Here is a 22,461-nt window from a genome sequence, read left to right as displayed (position 1 = left end):
CAACCCTTAGAGGTAGGAAATTTGAGCAAACTGAAAGTCTAGCACTTTATCTACTTTGGCATCTTCTATGCTCAGCCTATATCTCTTCCTCCAAAAGGTATGAAGCAGCAGGGAAATGTCCCAGTTTGGGACTTTCTTTCTTAGTTAGCTAAGTTTCTGTCAGCCAGAGATGGCCATCAAAGCCAATGCTTTGCCTCGCCGTCCTTGTTCTTCTCCAACATTTCTGCTTCCATAGTTGTGTATAAAGCAGCAGGGAGATGTCCCAGTTTGGGACTTTCTTCATTAGTCAACTAATGGTGACAGTGAAATGTCCAGAGCTCTTAATCACTTACAATGTCCTAGTAGGAATAATACATGTAGAACACTTTTTTTTCAGATTCTCTTTTTCTACAGAAGATCATAGGGCCTTCAACGTATGAGGTGGGATAGACTTTAGGTCATCTACTCTATCCCTCTTCATTTTACAGAGGGAGAACTGAGGAATCATAGACCTCAACTTACTTGCCCAAAGTCACATAGGCAGAGCCAGCATTTGAACTGCAAATTGAACACTCTTTTGTACTGTGCCACAAGGCTCATCTGGGTTTAGTGGCTCATCCAGGATTACACAGCTAATACCTGCCTGACCAAAAAGATAGATTTGGGCATACAAAAGACCAAGTCAAATCCCACCTGAGATGTTAGAGCCCTGGACAAGTTGTTTAACATCTTCCAGGTGTGGCTGCCTCACAGGACTGATGTGAAGGTTCAATGCATAGATGTCTGTAAGGGTTCTGTGCTAAGTGCATAGCTCTAGAGAGTTTATTAGGAGACAGGTATTTCTATGGTATAGGGATCTCTCTGGCGAGGGATCTCTGCCAGCTGGAAGATTCTTTGTATTACAGAGTTTTGAAGACTTACTTGCCTTAAGTATCTTAAAGAGCTTTTAAAGTATCATTCACACAACTAGTATTTGTCAGAATTGGGATTAGAACTTAGATTTTCCTGGCTTCTAGGTCAGCTTTCTGTCCTTCATACTACTACTACTACTACTACTACTACTACTACTACTACTACTACTACTACTACTACTACTACTACTACTACTACTACTACTACTACTACTACTCTCTCTCTCTCTCTCTCTCTCTCTCTCTCTCTCTCATCATTATCAATGTTTTCCTTAGTCCCCAAATAATCCCACTAAAGGCTTGGGGATGTTTTCCTTGTGGGGAAACATGGTAGAATGTAACTTTTTTCTTTCTTTTTTCGCACTCTCTTACTATCTCACCTTAGGGTTTATTTTATTCTCATTGCTTTTTCTTTTTTAAGCCTTTTTTATTCCAAATTTTATAAAACCAAATGAAATACACATTTCTCTTTTATATGTTTAGCTTACTTTTCTTAATATCTCTATAATAAATCCCATCCATAAGTGTTCCAGCCTTTCCCCACCCTTTCCCCAATCATTGTACTGGAGACCAACATGGACCCATAAATTAAGTCTTTCACGTTTCACCTTTTAGTTCACTTTCTGTAAATAACATTCACAGTTCATTCTTCCTGAATCAATTCTATGGCTTTGCATATTGTTCTCCTGGTTCTACCAATTTCACTATTCTGGTGTAGTTCTCTCCAAGTTGTTTTTGTTGTTGTTTTAAATCAGCCTGCTCATTGCTTCCTATGGTACTATACTATTCCATTACAATCATATGCCACAATTTTTTTAGCCATTTCCCAATTGATGGAGAGTTTTCAATTCTTTGCCACCAGAAAGAGAGAGCTGCTATTGTCAACGTGGAAATCTAGAAGTCCCCAGTTTATTTAGTTTGAGGGTAGAAACCCCAGGTTTTGACCTTGTCACAGGAGAGGTTTCCCCTTGAGGGAAGGTCCCTCTTCACCAGACAATAAACAATCACTTCAGGTGGGAGACAGATCCCATCCAAAGTCAAGTAGCTCTTTTGTCTCCAGATGCCTTTCCCAGTATATTACACCCTCCTTCTGAGGGTCAAACTCGGGACCTTCAACTTGCAAGACTGATGCATTACCTACTGCATCAAAGCTGAAATGGATGTCTATTGTCTGGTGATGTGGGACCTTCCCTCAGGGGGAAACCTCTCCTGTGACAAGGCCAAAACCTGGGGTTTCTACACTCAAACTAAATAAACTGGGGACTTCTAGATTTCCATGTTGACACAATGTTGGCACTATAAATATTTTGGAGCTTATAGGTTCTTTTCCTTTTTTCCTAATCTCCTTGGGAGACATACGTGCAATATAACGGGTCTAAGTTTTATAAATGCAATTCCAAATATTTCTCCAATATGAATAAATCAGTTCACATCTCAGACATCAATGTATTAGTTTTTCCACATCCCCATCCAACTTTGTCATTTTAGCCAGTCTGCTGGATATGAGGTCATGTCTCAGAGTTGTTTTGGTTTGCATTTCTTCTGAGTAGTGATTTAGAGCATTTTTTCAGATACCTTTGATTTCTCCACCTGAAAATTGTTCATGCTTTTTGTCCATTTATCAGGGCATGGTTCTTACTCATATAAATTTCACAAGGCTCTCTCTATATAGTAAATATGATGTAAAAATTTTTTTCTACCAGTTTTCTGTGGCTACTCATATTTTCCTAGATCTCTCCATACAGGTAAAGCAGGGCCTCCAAGGCCATTTCTTTCTTTTTCAGTGAACACACATTAGAGCACAGGATCTTTTGGCCTCAGGGACATTCCCAATGCAATAAGGGAAATTCAAAATAAACAGACAATATGAATTCCCTGGACTGTTAACCAGTAGGAGAAAACCCAAATGGGAGCCAAGGGCATCTAGAGTTCTTGTTTTCAGACAGTAGGGTCAGACATGTACCTCAGTGAGCACAATGTGAGGAGACCTAGTGGGTGCCTTTTTTTCTAAGGGCTCAGCCCACAGAAAGGCCCAGGGATGGTGAAATGACTACCTTTGTTGATGTACTTCTTAATCATTTCAGCGACTGGTCCACGGAGCTCAGAGTTCAAGATCTTGATAATCAAGGCCAAACTAATGGCCAAGATGAACAAAGAGAAGGTTAGAAGAATAAATCCCACGGTTGCATCATTGTAATTGGTGTTCACAAATAAGTGTTTGCCTGCAGGGACAAGAGGAACCATTTATCAAGAGGACTCATGGCTAGTAAGGGTGAGTCATCCAGAAGGTTTTCTTGGAGCTAACAATGTCTTTCCTAGAGCTCAGCTTTGTTTCCCTTTCTAAGAATTTCATTGTGACCCAAACATCTTTCTCTTCCTCCTCATCTCCAGATCTAGGTACACAGTGCTGTACAAAGCACGTTGCCTTATGTAAGATGATTCCATTGTAGTGTTAATCTGTAGTTCAAATCTAGGTATCTTTGTATATTTCTCTGTCACAGGTACTGTCACATACACATACACACACACACATACACATACACACAGATTTATATACTTCCCTATCCTGCCTCCCAGGAAGGAAACTTTTGTATCCTGAGGATTAAATCTCCCTCCTCTCAGTACATTGTGATTAACCAAATTATTAGAATAGAATTGTAGGAAGTTTTACACATTTTACTCTGGAAACATCAAAAAGTTAATGAAGCTCCCTAGAGTAGCCCCTATCCCACGTCTAAAATAAATCCAGCAGGGGAGGGATCAGGCCTGGGGAGAAGAAAAGCAAATACTAATAATAGCAGCAACAGCTCTCAGCTCTGTTCACATCATTGGAGCTAGGAATGGTACCCGAGTCCTAGTGGGGCGTCATGCAAGGAATGTCCTAGCCTCAGCTCTTCCGTAACTGGTTATGGGACCTTATGGATGTCACTTATCTTTTAGAAAATGCAGATAGTAATATTTCACTCCAGGAAGGCAAGTTATTCCTCCCTTTTAACAAGCTACTGTGTCAGGCAGGTGCGGCACTTGGAATGTCAGGACTATTGACAATGCCCTGCAAATGTTGGAGAGTCAGAGGAACCAAGATGGTCTAGTCCTCAGAGGCAGCTGCTTAATGACCCCACTGTTTGTAAGAATTGCATGAGAGAGCAGATGTTTTCCTCTCTAGCATCCTATATTTCTAGGAGCTGTGTGTCTTGTTTTAGACTTTGGGCCAATTCCTCCAAATGCCTCAGGGGCAGGACTGGACTGGTGTCATGGAGAAGACCAGACAAGTTTGCTGAGGATTTACATAGTACTTTGCCCTGTCTTCTCTATCACAGGTAAAGAAGGCATCCATTTGTACCAGGCAAAAATGTGTAAATGGGGATGTTGTACCTTGGACTTCATTCCCCAGGAGTCCTTGGTATTTCCCAGAATTCCCTATAATCTCTCTTGCATCTCCACATTGGTGAGATCACATTTTTGGTATTTATCTGGCAATAACACCTCCCACGTTCTCTCTTCTTGCATGATGCAGCAAGTATGGTGGTAAGGTATGGGGATTTTAAATTGGGCTAATCAGTCATGGGCTTGTGTTTTTTATTTTGTATCCTCTTTATTCCTTGATTTTTAATGATCTTTAATAAACTTCAAAAAAGTAATAATTTTATTATTAGAGATATAAATTTAATTTTTACAAAAAGGAGCTGGGTTGTTCCTTAGGGAGACCTAGCCCACTTTCTCTTTCCCCAAGGATATGACCTTCAATGTTCCTTTTCCAAGGCTGTCTTATTGGTCTGGCAATCTGTTCCCAAATCAAGGACTATCTTGCTATCAATTGCTGCCAGAGAAGGAATAAGTACAGAAGGTGACTGATCAATCTGGACTCTACATCTTCCCAGGTTTCATACACCTGTACCTCATAGGTCTTGTTTACCCATGACTTCTTTGGTCCTGTCCTTGGCTCTAGCAACAATTGAGAATGGGGTTAGAAATTCAGCAGTCCAATTTCCAGCAGATTTCCTACTCACATTTTGTAATGTTCTGTCTATACGTTATATTCATGAGGGTCCATGTCACCTTCCCTTCAGTCCAGCAGAAAGTGGGAGAGGTGCAATTTTCTGGTGAGGGAACACTAACATTGCTAAAAGTCTAAAAGACACCATAAAGAAAAAAAAAACTGTTAGTAAGGATAGTATTATGTGAAGATACAATTTACAGCCCTGAAGACATGACCACCATTGGTCACTGAATTCCCACCTTCCCCTTCTTCTCTACCTCATCCTCTCCATAGTCTCCAGAGAAGACTTTTGGCCTTCTTGCTATGGGGCACTTGCTTAAAGAAGAGAAAATAACCTATACAACATCTGGATCATTTCTGAAAGCCAGCTGAGCTGCACCCAGGCTGAGCCCTGTTACTTCAGAAGGGAGACTCATGCAGATAATTGCTTTATCCCTATCTTGGAGACATCTTATTCTGCCCCTTTAAGCTTTAATTAGAGCAGAGTGACTAGTATAAAAATGAAAATTATATATTAATAATAAAAATATTATATTTTAGGAGATTTATTAATGATCATTAGAAATAAAGGAATAAAAGAGATAGAAAATAAAAAGTCCATAGGCCCATGACTAATCAGCCATTTCAACCCCCCCCCCCCCCACCATTCTTGTCTTCAAGCTGAAGAGGGCAGGACCCTCCACATCCCTGCCTAATATCCTCTGTCTACAGGAAGTACATAAAGACAGGATGTCAGTGGGCTCTTGGGAAACTTAGTTCTTTTTTTTAGGGCAACAGATTTTCAATTATATACTAGAGCTTTGATCTAGGGCACTGAGTTTATAGGACACCCACAGCACTTGCTGTCCTTTAATATAACAGAAGGAACCACTGTCTATATTCTTGGGATAATTTTCTGAAACTTACCACATTTTCAAAAGTTTTACACCAAATCTTTATCAGGCTCTTGTTTTGTGTTTCACGTCCTATGACAATGTCAATGAAGATTTTTCCATCCAGCTGTGGGAAACAACAGATATGAGGAAAAGAGTTGCCCTGTTCCTCAGCTATGATTTGTGAATGAAAAGTTAGTTACTCTACTAAGGGCTCCCGTGTACAGAAGAGAAAGCCAGAATGTGTGTAAAGGGGAGACAGAATGGCCTTATTTCCTTAGGACAATGCTGAATACATATAACATTGCCTTATTGATTAGGATAAGGCCAGTTCAACCTTTTTATACTGTTTAAGGTGACCAGTACACTGCCAGCTCCTTGAAACCAACAAATGTCTCATTTTTGTCTTTGTATCCCCCAATGCCTGGGCTGTGTTTGGGTTTAATGATGCTTATTGGTTGATTTCTATGGAATGAACAATGAAGCACCTTTTGGGGAAGATCTTCCCCTTTGACCTGATTTGAAGGTAATACTATTTTGTTCACATCATGATAAAGAAGTCCTCGAGCACAAAATGGTAGCACAGTTGAATGTCTCTTTGGCTAGATTGGTAGAGGGGAGTAAAACTACTAATGTGGTACCAGAAGCAATTCAGTGCTTGCTCCTTAGCTCCATTCTATTTGAGAATGAAATGAGGGAGTCCTAGTGTAAGAATATCCAACTAGCCCCACCAGATTGGGACAGGACATTTTTAACTCCTTTTCCAAGTGAATGGAGTTCACCATAGGTGTAATTTCACCTTCTTAATGACTCAGACTCAAAAATCAATGAAAGTCCTGATGCCTACCTGGATGATGCGTTCTGTTATTGGCCCTGTGAGAACTTTCAAGATTCCTGGGCTTTCATCTTCACCACTAATCTTAATGAAATGCCCAATTTTATCAGATAGGTAGGAGAGGAATTCCGTGATCAATTCCAGAGGCAGCAGCACCAACACCGAAAACCAATTGAAAAAATCATGTACAGTAGCTCCTGCAAAAGCCCTAGAGGAAGAACATCCAAATAAAGGGAGTGACAGGTTTGTTAATTCAATGCATAACATGTGTGCAGAATGAGAAAGCATGACTTAAGGTCAGAAAAGACCAGGATTCAGGGCCCACCTCTAGTTTAGACCAAGAGAAAGTCACTTAACACTTCCAGTGACCCAAACCAGCCCTGCAGTTGCCAATCAGCATCAGCACTGTAGGATTTCCACATTGGAAGTTTCTATACACTAGTGACACCAAAGATCTAGGTCCCCTTCTTTCCCTCCCCAAAATGGACAAAGCATATGGAGAATAAATACCCCATAGTTTATACATATCACCATAATACCACCCCCTTCTTGCATTGTTGTAGTGCTTCCTGTTTCAAAGATCTTTTGTATCTGGGGGAACACCTCTGTGAAGCAGGTAGACTATATAGTTGATGTTTTCATTTGACAGACAAGGAATACTTTTTGGAATTTCTTTTATGATTCCCATGATATTCTTAACTTTTTGTTCTTCCAGATAAACCTTGTTATTTTTTCTAACTATATAAAATAATTCTTTGGTGGTTTGTTTGTATGGCTTTAAATAAGCAAATTAATTTAGGTAGTATTGTCATTTTTATTATGTTGTCTCAACCTGCCCATTGTAAGGGGGTAAATTTAGGGTTGAGACTGAATAAAATTTTAGTTGGTCAGCAGGGATGTGAATTTTAAATCCCAATGAAATACTCAAACCAGAATGGGATTTTATGGTGGTTTGCTTATAATAGAAGGAAGAAATTAAGAATGAGAGAGAGAAGGAAGAGGGAATTGATCTGCTCCAGCCTGATCTGAGCCAGGCAGAAGTTCAGAGGTCTCAGCCAAGGGACCTCTTAAGAAAGCCAAGGAAAAGGGAAGTCAGCCACATCACTCACCACATGACCATCTAAAGGAAAGCAGTCTGAGGTCTCACACTGAGTTCCTCCAGGGTTGAGTTCCATGGCCAAATCCTTCTCATAAGAAGTGACAGTAAATATAATTATATCACTTCCTTTGTCTTACATGTACCAATGGTGGCTTGGACTTGTCTTTGGATAGCCCAGAGGTCAGTTGTTTTTGATTTGTCACTTGCCAGCACAGGTGAGTCACAGATGTTCCTCCCCCACACTCAATCCTTAAGTGGTGGTGTATACATTTCTGGTTGCTAGAATTCTAAAGACTAAACTGGGTGGAGTAAAACTAAAATTCACAATCCCCCCGATGATGATTGGGGGGCTAGTCTCCCCAATTGATCACTAAGCATAATCATCTTGTACCTCTAAAAATCTTCTAACTACAGGTACATACAAAATGTCACCTTCTAAGATGAAACTACTATAGTTAGAGATAAGAGGGAAATAGAAGAGAGAGAGAGAGAGAGAGAGAGAGAGAGAGAGAGAGAGAGAGAGAGAGAGAAAGAGAGAGAGAGAGAGAGTGTGTGTGTGTGTGTGTGTGTGAGAGAGAAAGAGAGAGAGAGAGAGAGAGAGAGAGAGAGAGAGAGAGAGAGAGAGAGAGAGAGAGAGAGAGAGAGAGAGAGAGCAAAACCAATGTTTTGCTGGACACATTGACAAAACCAATTAGGGGGCAGTCCCCTTTTGGCATAAGAGTGTACATTCAAAATAAATGTTCAATCAACTACACCCCAAAGTTCATTCTGGATCTTTCTGATGTAGTGAAGGGTTTCAGGCATCTTTCTGCAAACAGTTCATTCTCTGGATTTTAGGAGTTAGCAAACTTCTTTCCTTCAACAAAATTTTTAAATCTTGGATTTTATTAAAATACAATCCCCCCTGAACAGCTCAGGATGCAAGGTTGAGTTATGGGGTGTGTGAGTCAATTTTCAAAAGAAAAACAAAAAACATAAAAGAAAAAAGCATGGAAGAAAAATTAAACTTTTGGAGAAAGAAAAATTCAAAATAAGAATCAAAATATTAAAAAAAATCTATGTATACAAAATTTTGAGTAAGCAAGAATTCATAATAGGCCCTTGTATCATGGTTTAATAAATTTCTAACAGGCCCTTGTATTAGGGTCTAATTAAAGTAATTTCTATCCCACAAGTCTGTAAGACAGAATTCAGTAATATTTCACTTACCCATTTACAGCCAAGACTATAGGAAGTTGCCATAGTATAAGAGAGAAAAAAGGACCAGACTTTTTGCGTGTGATAGGGAAGTGTCATTCCATGGTCTGATTTTACCTTCATTCTCAGGGATGGGGGAGCCACAATGATAGCCAAACTTTGGTACTTGTCTGTGAGTATTGTGAAAAATAGACTCGAATACAGGACTACAATCCCCACGAGCCTTTGCTCCACTTCCCCAGAATGCCTTGTAATCTCACCTGGGCCGAGATTGAGAAGGTATTTAAGCTGATTCAAAGGCTTTTGAGGCTCTCTCTCTTGGCTCTTTTTGGACTTCCTTTTTGGAGCAGGCGGTCTCTTGCGTGATGTGAGGTTATTTTGTCTAGGCCTCTGGCCTAGGCACATGTTTCTTACTTGTATATTCTTTAATCTTTAACCTTTAATAAACCTCTAAAAATATAATACTCCTTGCAGAGAGAAACTAATTTCTACCTGCCTCAGTCTCCCCATCTCCCCTAAATTTTAATCTTTACAGTATTTCACAAAGAGTGTAGATACAAGGGAGTCCTACATCTTAACATACGTCAAATGTCACAACCTCAAATCTCACACTAGGTTCAAATCCTTTTGTATTGGCTTAGAGGTTCATCAATCCTATCTGGACTAGTTTGGTCCTTGTTGACCTTGTGCTCCTTCTCCTGGAATCAGACACAATCATTAATCACAGTCCCATAACATTTACCAATTACTGGCAGGTTTCCATAGTCTAAAGCTGTTTTGGGTATGCATTAATATTATAGCATGTGTATATGTTTTATCTTATATTACTGCAGAATAAAAAGTTAACATTGATTATATGTCCCTTAAATACAAGAAATGAGAAAAGAAAAAAATCAAATATTCTAATAAAAATAAAAGAAAAGCAATAATAAAAGTAAAAATTATTCAGGAATTCAATGTGTTCCCCAAAACAGTATGTACTTGTCTATAGATTATTATCTCCAATGCATGTGATAGGATTTAGTCAAGCAGTTTCAATAGAAGATGCTCTATTTGCATGTGAGCAATGAATCCAAGAGTCCTCTACAATTTTTATAGATGTTGGAGTAGTTAACAATATTTGGAATTGCCCTTTCCAGGAAGGCTGAGTTGCTCCAGTATAATGAAAGTTCTTTATATACACCTTGTCTACTGGGTTCAGATCATGAAGTGAAAAGTCTAGTGGTCCTGCTTATATAGCAGCTCCAGATTCATGGAGTTCATGCAGTTTGTGCTGTAATTCCTGTATATAGGAAGCAATAGAAGTATCTCCCCCTAATAGTGATGTATAGGGGTATTTACAAAAAGAATCTCAAATGGTGATGTGTGTAGGTCTCTCCTGGGCCTGCTTCTCCCTCTCCAGAGGGAGAATTTCAGGCCATTTTAAATGTGTTTCAGTGAATAATTTGCCAATCATAGTTTTAAGTTCTCTGTTCATTCTTTCAACTTGGCCTGAGCTCTGTGGATGATATGGTACATGAAATTTTGGGGTTATCCTCAAGCAAGAATATATCTGATTTAGAACAAAATCAGTAAAATGATTTCCCCTATATGAATCAACACATGCTGGCAGGCCAAAGCAAGGAATAATCTCTTTTAAAAGCATCTTAGCAACGAAAGCTGCTGTAGCTCGGGTTGTAGGAAATGCTTCTGGCCATCTGCTCGGTTGATCTACTATGACTAGACAAAATTTATATCATCCAGCCTTTGGCATTGTTATGAAATCTATCTGCAAGTGCTCAAAAGGTGTGTAAGCCAGAGGATGCTCACCAAAAGCTTTGCCACAAAAGGCGTGTTGGTTATATGCTTGGCAGGCAAAGTAGGCTGTATAACCTTTAGAGGCTATAGTAGTTATACAAGGGGCTATCCATACTCTCTTAACAGAGTCCATAATTCCCTGGGCACCAAAATGACCATTCTTATGAACAGAGTGGTAAATTTGGTGATAGAAACTTCAAGGGAGCAGGGGTTTTCCTTCAGATGACACCCATACTCCATTAATCTGTTTTGCTTTGAATTTTTGCTTCCATTTTCCACTTCCTTTTCATTATAGGAAAGTGATGAATTTAAGTGATCAGTGGTTGTTAATGTTAAAATTAACTCAGACACTTCTATGGTCACTAGCTTTGCAGCAGTATCTGCCCAGTCGTTTCCCCTAGAGTGTAAAAAATGGACTCAAATACAGGACTACAATCCCCACAAGCCTTTGCTCCACTTCCCCAAAATGCTTTGTAATCTCATGAGAATTCTGAGGTGGGCCGAGATCGAGGAAGGATTTAAGCTGGTGGCAAAGGTTTTTGGCTCATTTGGACTTCCGTTTTGGAGCAGATACGTCTCTTCCATGATGTGAGGTTATTTTGTCTAGGCCTCTGGCCTAGGCACGTGTTTTTTCTTATTCTGTATTTTCTTTAATCTTTAACCTTTAATAAACCTCTAAAAAATATAACACTCCTTGCAGAGAGAAACTAATTTCTACCTGCCTCAGTCTCCCCATATCCCTAAATTTTAACTGTTACAAGAGACAGGGTCAGTGCCACCTGTATGGGCAGAGCAATGAACTACAGCTAGGGCTTTGGGCAACTGGAGAGCAGAAAGAACTTAATTAATTTTTCATTAGCTATGTATTTGCCAGCTGAGGTTAAAAATTATCTCGACTGAGACAAATGTCAAAAGCATACCTAGAATCTGTATAAATTGTTGCCTTTTTATCCTTGGCAATTATACAGGCATGTTTCAGGGTTATGAGTTCTGCACCTTGAGCACTGATATTAGAAGGCAGTGAAGCTGACCACTCAGTGGCAAATTCTGCGACTAAAGCACCTCCAGTGTAGCGTATGCCATCACTCATAAAAGAAGAACCATCAGTAAATAAGACCAGAACTGGGTTGTCTAAGGGAGTGTCCAAGAGCTTTTCTGCTCTTTTCTTGCATGGACACTAGTGTTTTATAACTGTAATGGTTCTCCTGAAATTGGTAAATCTGGAAGCAAGGTGGCAGGGTTAAGAGTTGTACAGTGTTTTAAAGTGATGTTTTCATTGTTTAACAGGGTTATTTCATACCTTGTAATTCGCTGATCAGAAAATGCCTATGTTCTATGCCTTAGCAACAATGCTTCTAATTCATGTGGGCACATAATTGTTAATGGGCATCCCAATACTAGATCAACAGTTTTTGTCACTAGTAAGGCTGTGGCAGCTATGCGTCTAAGACATGGTGGTGCTCCAGAAGCTATTGGATCCAGCTGAGCTAAATAATAAGCAACTGGGCACTGAGAAGGGCCCAAAGTTTGAGTTAAAACACCTGAAGCTACCCTTTTCTGCTCATGTATATACAAAGTAAATGACTTGTAATCTGGGATGCCTATTGCAGGAGCAGACAGGATAGCCTGTTTTAGATCTGATACAGCTGACAGGAGTTCTGGCTCTAATTCAAGTGGTTCATGGACTGAATCCCTTGCTAGTGCTATAAGGGGCTTAGTAATTTCTCCATAGCAAGGAATCCATTGTCTACAAAACCCCATTGCTCCTAAAATTGCTCTTATCTGTTTCTTAGTGGTAGGAGCACTCAACTTTTGAATATTTTCAATTTGCTTGGGAGAAATAGAACAGGCACCAGCAGTCAGAATAAACCCCAAATATTCTACTTTTGGGAGACACCACTGAACCTTATTCTTTGAGATCTTATGCCCTCTTTTGTGCAGTTCCAAAAGAAGATGCTTACTATCTTCCTGACATGCTTCTGCATCTGTTGAAGCCAAGAGTAGATCATCTACATATTTGCTTAATTTACTGTTTTTAAATTTTATATTATCTGTATCTTGGCTCAAAATTTGTGCAAATATACTTGGAGTTTCTACAAAACCCTGTAGCAGCCGACTCTAGGAGGAGTGTCAGCTCTTCCAGGTGAAAGCAAAGATATGCCTGGAGCTCTCTGTATGGGTATGGAAAAGAAGGTTGAGTACATGTCCACTACTGTAAATTTGTAGCTGTGCTAGGAATAGAGGAAATAATAGTATTGATGTTGGAAATTACAGAGTGTCTCTTTATAATGTGATTGTTCAGAGCCCTCAAATCCTGTACGAATCTATAGAGGTGCTTGCCATCGGGCCCTCTTTTTGGTTTTTTAATGGGCAGGATTGGGGTGTTGTATTCAGATTTACAAGGGATTATTATTCCCTGATCAATTAATGAATTAATTACTGTGGTTATACCCTCTACTGCCTCCTTTGAGAGAGGGTACTGAGGAATGGAAGGAGATGGACTAGATTTAGTTTTAATCTGCATAGGAACAGTTGATTTAAGTAAGCCTACATCAGAAGATGTGGCCCAAAGAGACTCCGGTATATCTATAGATATTTCAAAGGTGGGAGGCTCTTTTGCCTCCTGGCTCTCAGAGAGAAGTATAGGAAGTAAATTTAAAGATTCCTCAGGCACTTCCAAGGACATAGAGCCATCTGGGGCACAAATTATTGTGGCCTGTAGTTTGCATAGTAAATCCCTTCCCAGCAAGTTTATGGGGGATCCAGGCATTAAAATAAAAGAATGTTCAACAGTTAGGGGTCCCACGCATACCACGAGAGGAGAAAGTTTTAGGATCTTTAAAGGTGTTCCTGATATAGCTACTACATTTAGAGATTCAGTAGTCACATTTTGCATCTGGTTTGCTTACCAAAACTGACCTAGATGCCCCAGAGTCCAAAAGATAATCATAGTATGAATTTCCCACTTTTAAAGTGACATGAGGTTCCTTACTATGTGGGGGGAATATATAGGCATAATTTGCATTAAAATATCAGGGTCTGGAAAATCAAAGGTTTTACTATTTGATTCCAAGGCCTTTAATCCCTCTCCCCATCACACCTTCATAAAGATGCTTGGGCAGTTTTCTGAGGTCCCCCACACTGATGGGGATTTTAACTCTGAGTATAGCACGGACTAGGTCTATTTTTTATATATTGTTGTTGGGAATTTTGTTGTGTATTGTCATTTGCCTCATTTTGAGCAGTCATTATTTTGATTGGCATTATGTTCCTATAGGTATTATTTCTAAAGTTGCTATTATTTTTTTCCCATAGCCAGCTCCTACAGACCATCATTACATGGACTCACTTTTCCATAATAAAGGCATGTTAATGATTTATCTGTGGATTCCTGTAAACAGGCTATGGTCTCTCCCGGACTTTTCAGTTGTCCTTGTAACCTTTCAATTTATTTCTTTAAGTCTTACACTGGCTTATTGTTTTCCTCACATCTGTTCGCATGGCCCTCGTAAACACAGACAGCTCTTCTCCTCAATTCTTTGAGGTCCATAGAGTCCCAATTTATACAGTTAGTTTTAAAGTATTCTTTTTCCACTGAACAACAGTTCTCAAATATGTATTTGTCTAATATCCCTTTCTCTGGACAAATCAAAGTCCATATATGTATTTCCTACATCAATAAGTCTGTCCATAAACTGGGAGGGAGTCGCATCAATTTCTTGTTGGGTTCTTTCAAATTTTGACCATGAATCAGGTCTATCAGAGCAAGCTCTCATGGCTGTCAATAATGCTTCTCTGGCCTAGTTCACTTTTGTGTAATCTAGTTTAACAGTGGGGTTCCAGTGTGGATCTTCAGTTGGCCAATAATTTGCTCCCCTACCTCGCTTCTGATTAGCCAGAGAGATGACTTTATTTTTTCTATTTTTTGTCAGAAAATTTTCTAAGAAATTTTCAACATCCATCAAGTGGGGTCAAAAGTTTTGAATATGTTCTCCAGTTTTTTAATAATTAATATTAGTTATTCCTCAAATGAGGGAAGGTCTTCATTTTTTTTAAATCTTCAGGGCTGAAAGGTGTATGGTGTCTTATAGATATCAAGTCCTCATTTTTATTAAAAGTGGGTACTTCCCTTAATGGAAATAAACTTCTATATGAATTATCTGGTGTTCCTGTCTCTAGGCTTCTTGCTCCATTTTCAATGGGGTAGGTAAGAGAAGGAGAAGGTGTGGGCAAGCTGAGGGGCAGGGGCTGTGGTCCTGGAGTGCCAGAAGGGTGAGAGGTAGGAGCAGTATGAGAAATGAATTTGCCAGGGTGGGAGGCAGCATGGTAGTGGGAAGGGGATAGTTAGGAGTGTGTGTGGGGGATTAAGGTAGTGTGGGCAGGGTAGGCAGCATGGGTGGGTGGGGGTTAGGGCAGAGAGGGTGGGGCAGGAGGCATGGGCAAGGGGAGGTGTGGGTTGGGTAGTAAGGGGAGGAGGAAGTAGGATATGGGAGGGGGTAATTTGAGAACTAGGATCCAAATTGTGTAGAGTAGGGTGGGACAGAGATCCCTATAATGATGAAATGTGGAGAGACAAATCACTCCTATTCTGGGATGTTATTGGGTCCCTTTTAAAGCTTTTCATAAAAGCTATGATCTCCCCCAAACTTTCCTCTATAAGCTCAAGCTGAATATTTTGTCCCAGATATTGTTGGTCGGTTTGGCTGGGAAATGTTTTTCAAGGGGAGACTGATATACTCCTATTTGATTCTCTAGCTTATGTATGGCATTTTCCAGGTCTCTCAGAGAAAACTAGATACAATATTACAGCCACAACAATTAAAATCCCAACCAGGGGCAGTGCAGCACTTAACCATTTCCATAAGTTCTCTGGGATGAGCCATTTCAAAGAGACAAGGAATAATACATTTCCAAATTTGTTCATGGTGCTGAAAAGCCAGTTGTTAAGTTGTGTACTGGCTCTAACCACATATTCCTAAAGTCAATCATTAAGTTGCCTGTATTTTTGCCTTTTGTCAGTAGATGGCTCTACTTCCTAGGATATTATTTTGTTGTAAATTTTCTTTCTTTTGGTTAGGTGTTTGGGTGTGGTTCTATGTACAGCCTTAGTCCAATCAATTCTTCTGGGTGAAAAGGCAGATGAAAACAGTCTTTGGCTTGAGGCTGAGGCTCCTTTTAAAACAAAGTTTGGGAGGGCTCATAAGCATGCTCTCCTTACCCCTCATGTTAAAACTGCTACGACCATGTGCTTTCCTCTTTGAGCAAATCCCATTTAAATTTTAAAAACGAAGGCTGAAAAGCAGGAAAGTAGACTTTAAGCTGACTCACTACCTTTACTCTGGTGGTCTAGCCATTTTTGTTGTGAGAGATCAAAGCAAGGCTCCTTTCTCCAGGTTTTCCTCACTGCTCTTTAAGAGCAATCTAGCCAGTTAGTATTGTAAGAAAGGGTCAGCTAATTGGGTCATTTGTTCCCTAAGGCAAGGGAGATTTAGAAATAGCTTCCCCAGCTAAGACCTCAGGGCTCTGCCACTTAAGGTTAAAAAAAATGGCTATGTTCAATTCAATTTAAGGAGAAAAGAAAAAAAATATTTTATACTCACTTGATCTAGCAACTGCATTTTGAAGCCAAGTAGCTGTTTAAAATACTGACTTGAGGAGGTAATATAGAAAGAGGAAAGAAAATACAGGGAAATTTGAGGGTACTTGTCACAACCTTCATGTATTAGCCAGACTGTAAGGGGTAAATTTAGGGTTAAGATTTTTAGTTGGATGCCAGGGATTTAAATTCTAAATTCCAATGAAACACTAAAGTTAGAATGGAATTTTTATGGTGGTTTATTTACAATAGAAGGAAGAAATTAAGAATGAGAGAGAGAAGGAAAAGGGAATTGATCTGCTCCAGCCTGATCTTAGCCAGGCAGGAGTTCCGAGGCCTTGGCCAAGGGGCCTCTTCAGAAAGCCAAGAAAAAGGGAAGTCAACCGCATCACTCACCACATGACCATCTAAAGGAAAGCAGTCTGAGGTCTCATGCTGAGCTCCTCAAGGGTCAAGTTCCATGACCAAGTCCTTCTCTAAGGAAGTGACATGAAATATAATAGCAGTTCTTTACATCACTTCCTGTGTCTCACATGTACCAATGGAGGCTTGGACTTGCCTTTGTACAGCCCAGGGGTCAGTCAGTTGTTTCTGATTTGTCACTTGCTAGCACAGGTGGGTCACAAACCTTCCTCCCCCACACTCAATCCTTAAGAGGAGGTGCATACATTCCTGGATGCTAGAATTCTAAAAACTAATCAAGGTGGAGTAAAACTAAAATTTACAGCATGAGCAATTAGTATTTCTTTTTTTTTTAAACCTTTACCTTCTGTCTTGGAATCAATACTGTGTATTGTTCCCAAGGCAGAAGAGTGGTAACGGCTAGGCAATGGGGGTTAAGTGACTTGCCCAGGTCACACACCCAGGACATAGCTAGGAAGTATCTGAGGTCAGATTTGAACCTAGGACCTCCTGTCTCTAGGCCTGGCTCTCAATCCACTGAGCTACCCAGCTGTCTCCAGCAATTAGTATTTCTCCAGTTTTTTATATCTGTCTATGTTTGTGTAAAGTGTACTTTGTCATTGTATTCATATACTTTCTGGATATTGTTACAGACAAAAGAGTGTTTGCCTTAAACTGTGACTGTGAAAATATGGTTTAAAGACTTTGAATTGCCAAAACTGTAGAGATAATTTTTTGTGTCTTGATTTTATATTAAAAATAAAGTGGTCGCCATGGGGAAAATTCCCCAATATGAAATACCCAAGTCAGCTGGGTTTTATGGAGATTTTAATTTATACAAATGAAGGAATTAAAGAAAAAGGAGAGAGAATAAGAGAAATATAGTATGAAGGGCCTAGGCCCACATGGCCTAGGCCTGTGCCTTAAGAGAGAGACCAGTCAGTCTTTAATCCACTCACCACAAGATTTGTTCCAAGCAAGATTCTAGTGTTCAGAGAGACCCAGCTACTCCAACTAGTCCAAGCTCCAACTCAGCTACCAAAGCTGAATTAACTTTCGGAGGCTTTCTGACCTCCTTTTAAAGAGAATTTTCTCCTATGTCACCTCCCCTAAGTTTTCACATCTACCAATCACAGTAGATGTTTTCCAAAGGACTGACCATTCTTAATTCACACCTTGTTATCACCTTCTCTGGTAGACTAAAACCTCACACCTCTTCCTAAGCTTGCTTGACTTTTTAGTGATTAATTTGACCTTCATAGGTACTTAGCACCTTTTTGTATTAGATCTAAAAATAGGCCTAGCTTAAGGGTTTTAGCTTTACTTTAAGTATGGGCTGGGTACCTTTCCATTGTTCAGTAAGGAGTTTTACAGCTTTATCTTCCCCTAAAGTATGCTTAAGTATGGGTGGAGTAATGTTAGAGTTCTCACATTTCTGATCAAGTACCTTCATTGTTTTAAATGGGTTTAGTTTAATCAAATCTTCTGAAGTAGAGTCTGAGAATTTTTAAGATTCACAAGCCTTAGAAATTTTAAAATTCACAATATGTCTTGTCAGGTAGACCCCCAATATTTAAAACTGTTTACAGGTATTTTAAGTGTAATTTATCTATCGCTTTCTGCTGGGTTTTGGTGGAAAAATATAGAAATGCTGAATATGTGGGTTTGTTTTGTATCTTACAACTTTGCTAAAGTTATTTATTGTTTTGACTAATTTCTTAGTTAATTCTCTAGGATTCTCTAAGTATACCACCAAATAATCTGAAAAAAGCCATAATTTTATTTCCTCTTTATCTATGGTTATTTTGACCATTTCTTTTTCTTGTCTTGTTGCTATAACTAGCATTTCTAGTATATTATTAACTAATGATGGTAATAGTGAGCATTCTAGCTTTACTCCTGATTTTACTGGAAAGGATTCTAGCATATCTCCATGATAAGATAATGCTTGTTTTTGGTTTCATAGTCAATACTTGTCATTTTAAGAAAAGCTCCATTTGCTTTCTGCTCTTGATTCTTTTGGAGAAGGATAGCTAAATTTTCTGCTTCTGATCTTAGTATATTGAAGTCACAATCCTCCAAGAGCCTGAGCAGCTGTGAAAGCATTTCATCAGAGGCTTGACTTTCAAGACAAGAGACCTAAGTCTAAGAACCCATTTTCGAGCAATGGACCAACTTATAGACTACATGGTAATGAGGGATATAAATACCAAATATTATAGGCCTTTAATTTTGTTACCTCTGCTGCAATGGAAGAGTTCAATGCAGTCATGAATGTATGACCTCAAGAAGTTGATGGCAGATGGTTGGAACCAAAAAGGCAGTTGATGGAACCAAAGAGAGCTATTTCCAGGAAGAACTCTGAAAGGCCAGGCACCCATTTAACTATAAAAAAGATCTTCCTTGGTGACATTAAGGAAGACTCAAAAGAACATCACTTAAAAGACTACTTTAAATAATGTAGAAAAAATAAAGTGATTTCAATCATGACTGACTGAGACAGTGGCAAAAAGATAAAATTTGCTTTTGTTAATTTGATGACCATAATTCTGTGAATAAGATTGTCATTCAAAAACATTATACTCTGAATGGTCAGAAATGTGAACTAAAGAAAGCCTTTTAAAAGAAAGAAATGGCCAGTCAGTCCTATGTCTACTCAAGAGGGTGAAGTGGTTTTGGATTTGGTGGTGGTAGCTATGGAAATGGCTTTGGTAGATAAAAAACTTTGGGTCTGGTGGGAACTTCAATGGTGGTTTGGTTTTAGTGGCAATCATGGTGATGGAGGAAATAGTAGACATGGAGATGTTGACAATGGTTTTGGAAATGATGGTGGTTATGGAGGAAGAGGCCCTTGTTACTTTGGAGAAAACAGTTTTGGAAGTGGTGGACAAAGTTTTGGAAACTAAGGCAATGGCTATGGTTGAAGTGTCAGCTATGATAGCTAGAAAAATACAGAAGGTGGAGGCAGCTTTGGGGTGGTAGTGGAACTGACTTTGGAGATGGTAGAAGCTATAATGATTTTGGCAACTACAAAAATAAGTTTCCAAACTGATCTCATGAAGGGTGAAATCTTTCGAGGCAGGAGTTTAGGCCCTTATGCTGGGGGTCACTTATGCCACATAATTGAGGTGGTTATAGTGTTTCTGGCTTTTTAGCCAGACAAAGAGAGCTACTATACATATTTTGTTTAGTACCAGTAGTTATAGCAGCGTTGGAAGATTTTAATTACTATTAGGAAACAAAATTTAGTAGGAGAAGAGGTTCAGTGAAGTGTCAGGGAAGTTACAGATTACAAGAGATTTGTGAACTCAGAGAAGTACAGTGGTGGTAGGACCTAGAGCTACTACAAAAAGACAAAACTGTTTTAGATAATGCTTTTTGTGTTTTGGTGAGACAAGCAAAGACAAACAAAAACACCAGGGTTGTATTTGTGACTAATTGTATAACAGATGATTTTAGTTTCTGTTCTGTGGAAAGTGTATAGCATTCTAACAAAGGGTTTACATGTAGATTTTTTTTTTTGCACATACACTATTGATTGTTAAACATAATAGTCTGATAATGATGCTGAATAGGGAAGGGGTGGGGAAAGAAAAAAAGAAAGCTCCATTTATTCCATTTTCAAGAGGAATAGATATAGTCTGTCAAGAGCTTTTCTACATCTATATATCTAATCCTATGATTTTTGTTGTTTTATTATTGAAAAAGTGCATTTTGCTTTTTTTCCTCATTATTTTCATTAGTTTTTCTAATATGGAATCAATACTGAATTCTTAGTATAAGTTCAACTTTAATATACTATATGTTCTTTCTGATATATTGCCATAGTGTATTGGCAGTATTTTATTTAAAATTTTTGTATTAATATTCATTAGAGAATTTATTCTTTATTCTTTTTCTGTTTTTTTCTTTCTCTGGTTTAGGTATCAAAACAATATTTTTAGCTACCACCCAATTTATAAATGTATAAAAGATATGAATGGACAGTTTTCAGATGAAGAAATCAAAGCTTTTATAGGTACATTGAAAAATGCTCTAAGACACTACAAAATGCAAGCCAAAATAATTCTGAGCTGTCATATCACACCCATCAGTTTGGCTAAAATGAGAAAAGGACAAAATAATAAATGTTAGAGCGTATATGGAAAATTGAGGGCACTAATACATAGTTGGTGGAACTGTAAACTGATCCAAACATTTTGGAAAGAATTTGGAATTATTTACACAAAGCTATATAATTCTGTATATTCTTACAATCAATACTCTTGTTGGGTCTATTTCCCAAGGACATCAGGGGAAAAGGAAAAAGAACTTATATGTTCCAAAATATGCTTAGCAACTCTCTTTGTGGTGGCAAAGAACTGGAATTCAAAGGGATGTCCAACAACTGGAAAAGAGTTAGACAAATTATGGCATATTATTGTGATAGAAACTATTGTTCCCTAAGAAACAATGAGCATATATATATATTTTTTAAATTTGGAAACACCTACATGAGAGAATGAAAAATGAAATGAATAGAATCAAGAAAATGTTATATATAGTGACAGATTTAATATTTGAAAGATAATTGTGAATGTTCACCTCTAGAGAATGGAGAAGTGGAAATACAAAAGACATAATCTATATATATTTCCAGATGACACCTTCATGGTGTGGGGAGGAAGGGAGGAGCTGAGAACTTGGAAATAAATTCTCTTAATTTAAAAAATCCCATTTTTGTGTCATAGAAGGAATTTGCTAGGACTCCTTTAATTATTTTAAAAAATTATTTATATAGTATTAGAATTAATTCTTCTTTAAATGTTTGGTAGCATTTACCTCTAACCCCATCTGGTCATCAGATTTGTTTGTTTTTCCTGAAGAACCTTATGTTTAGCTTATCTAATTTCCTTTACTAGGATAAAAGATTATTTAATTATTCTATTTCCTTTTCCATTAATATGAGCAATTTATATTTTTATAAATAATATTTTATTCCATTTAGATTGTCAGTTTTATTAACATATAATTGAGCAAAATGGCTCCTAATAATTGTTTTAATTTTTTAAAATTGATTTTTTATTGATTTCTTCTTTGTCTTATATCACCACAGTATTCCATGTATCCCTTCTCCACAGCTCCTCAAGAGTCCTAATTGGGTGTTTTTTAGATAGTAAAAAAATAAACATAACCAATTAATTTGTTGAGAAAGTCCCAAAACACGTGCAATGTGTAAAACCTGTGGGCCCTTCCACCTTTACCAAAGTATAGGAAGGGGTGTGTTCTCATATCTCTTCATTTAAGTCCTTCTTGATAATTTTGGATATATATGGATATAATTTTGGAGCATATGGAGATTTTTTTTCCTAACCATGGCTTCCTTGAGATAGATTCCTAGTAATAGAGTCTCTGGTTCAAAGGTATAGACATTTAAGTCAGTTTATTTGCATAATTCTAAATAGTCCTCTAAAATATTTAAACAATTTCATTGCTCTATCAACAATGTATTAGTGTGCCTATCTTCCCACAATCCCTCCAACATGGACTGTTGTAATTTTTTTCAATTTGTCCATTTAAAAAATTTGAAACTAAAATTTAATTTTAACATTCCTTTTTTTAAATTTAGAGTTCTAAATTCCCTTCCCTCTCTAGTCTTCCCCTACTTATGGAGTAAGCAAGTAATATAATATCAAATATACATTTGAAGTCATACACAACATATTTCCACATTACCCATGTTGAACAAATTTTCTAAAAGAAACATAAGGAAAGTGGGAAAATATGCTTAAAT

The 22,461-nt window shown here is 38.3% G+C and overlaps 1 protein-coding gene and 1 pseudogene across 1 annotated transcript in view; one reads left to right on the top strand and one right to left on the bottom strand.

Moving 5' to 3' along the window:
* LOC100012427 (sodium-dependent phosphate transport protein 2B-like) overlaps positions 1-22,461 on the bottom strand; it is a 52,097-nt gene that overhangs the window by 6,083 nt on the left and 23,553 nt on the right. The window contains exons 5-8 of the mRNA XM_007496608.3: positions 6,610-6,805; positions 5,797-5,889; positions 4,901-5,021; positions 2,945-3,112 (exon numbers count right to left, since the gene is read on the bottom strand). Of these exons, the coding sequence (XP_007496670.1) occupies positions 2,945-3,112; positions 4,901-5,021; positions 5,797-5,889; positions 6,610-6,805 (578 nt within the window). The remainder of the gene's footprint in view (positions 1-2,944; positions 3,113-4,900; positions 5,022-5,796; positions 5,890-6,609; positions 6,806-22,461) is intronic.
* LOC103102636 (heterogeneous nuclear ribonucleoprotein A1-like) lies at positions 14,190-19,740 on the top strand (annotated as a pseudogene).

Source organism: Monodelphis domestica, chromosome 6, assembly GCF_027887165.1.
Source record: "Monodelphis domestica isolate mMonDom1 chromosome 6, mMonDom1.pri, whole genome shotgun sequence".
NCBI lineage: Eukaryota > Metazoa > Chordata > Mammalia > Didelphimorphia > Didelphidae > Monodelphis > Monodelphis domestica.
This window is presented reverse-complemented; position numbering and strand designations above follow the sequence as displayed.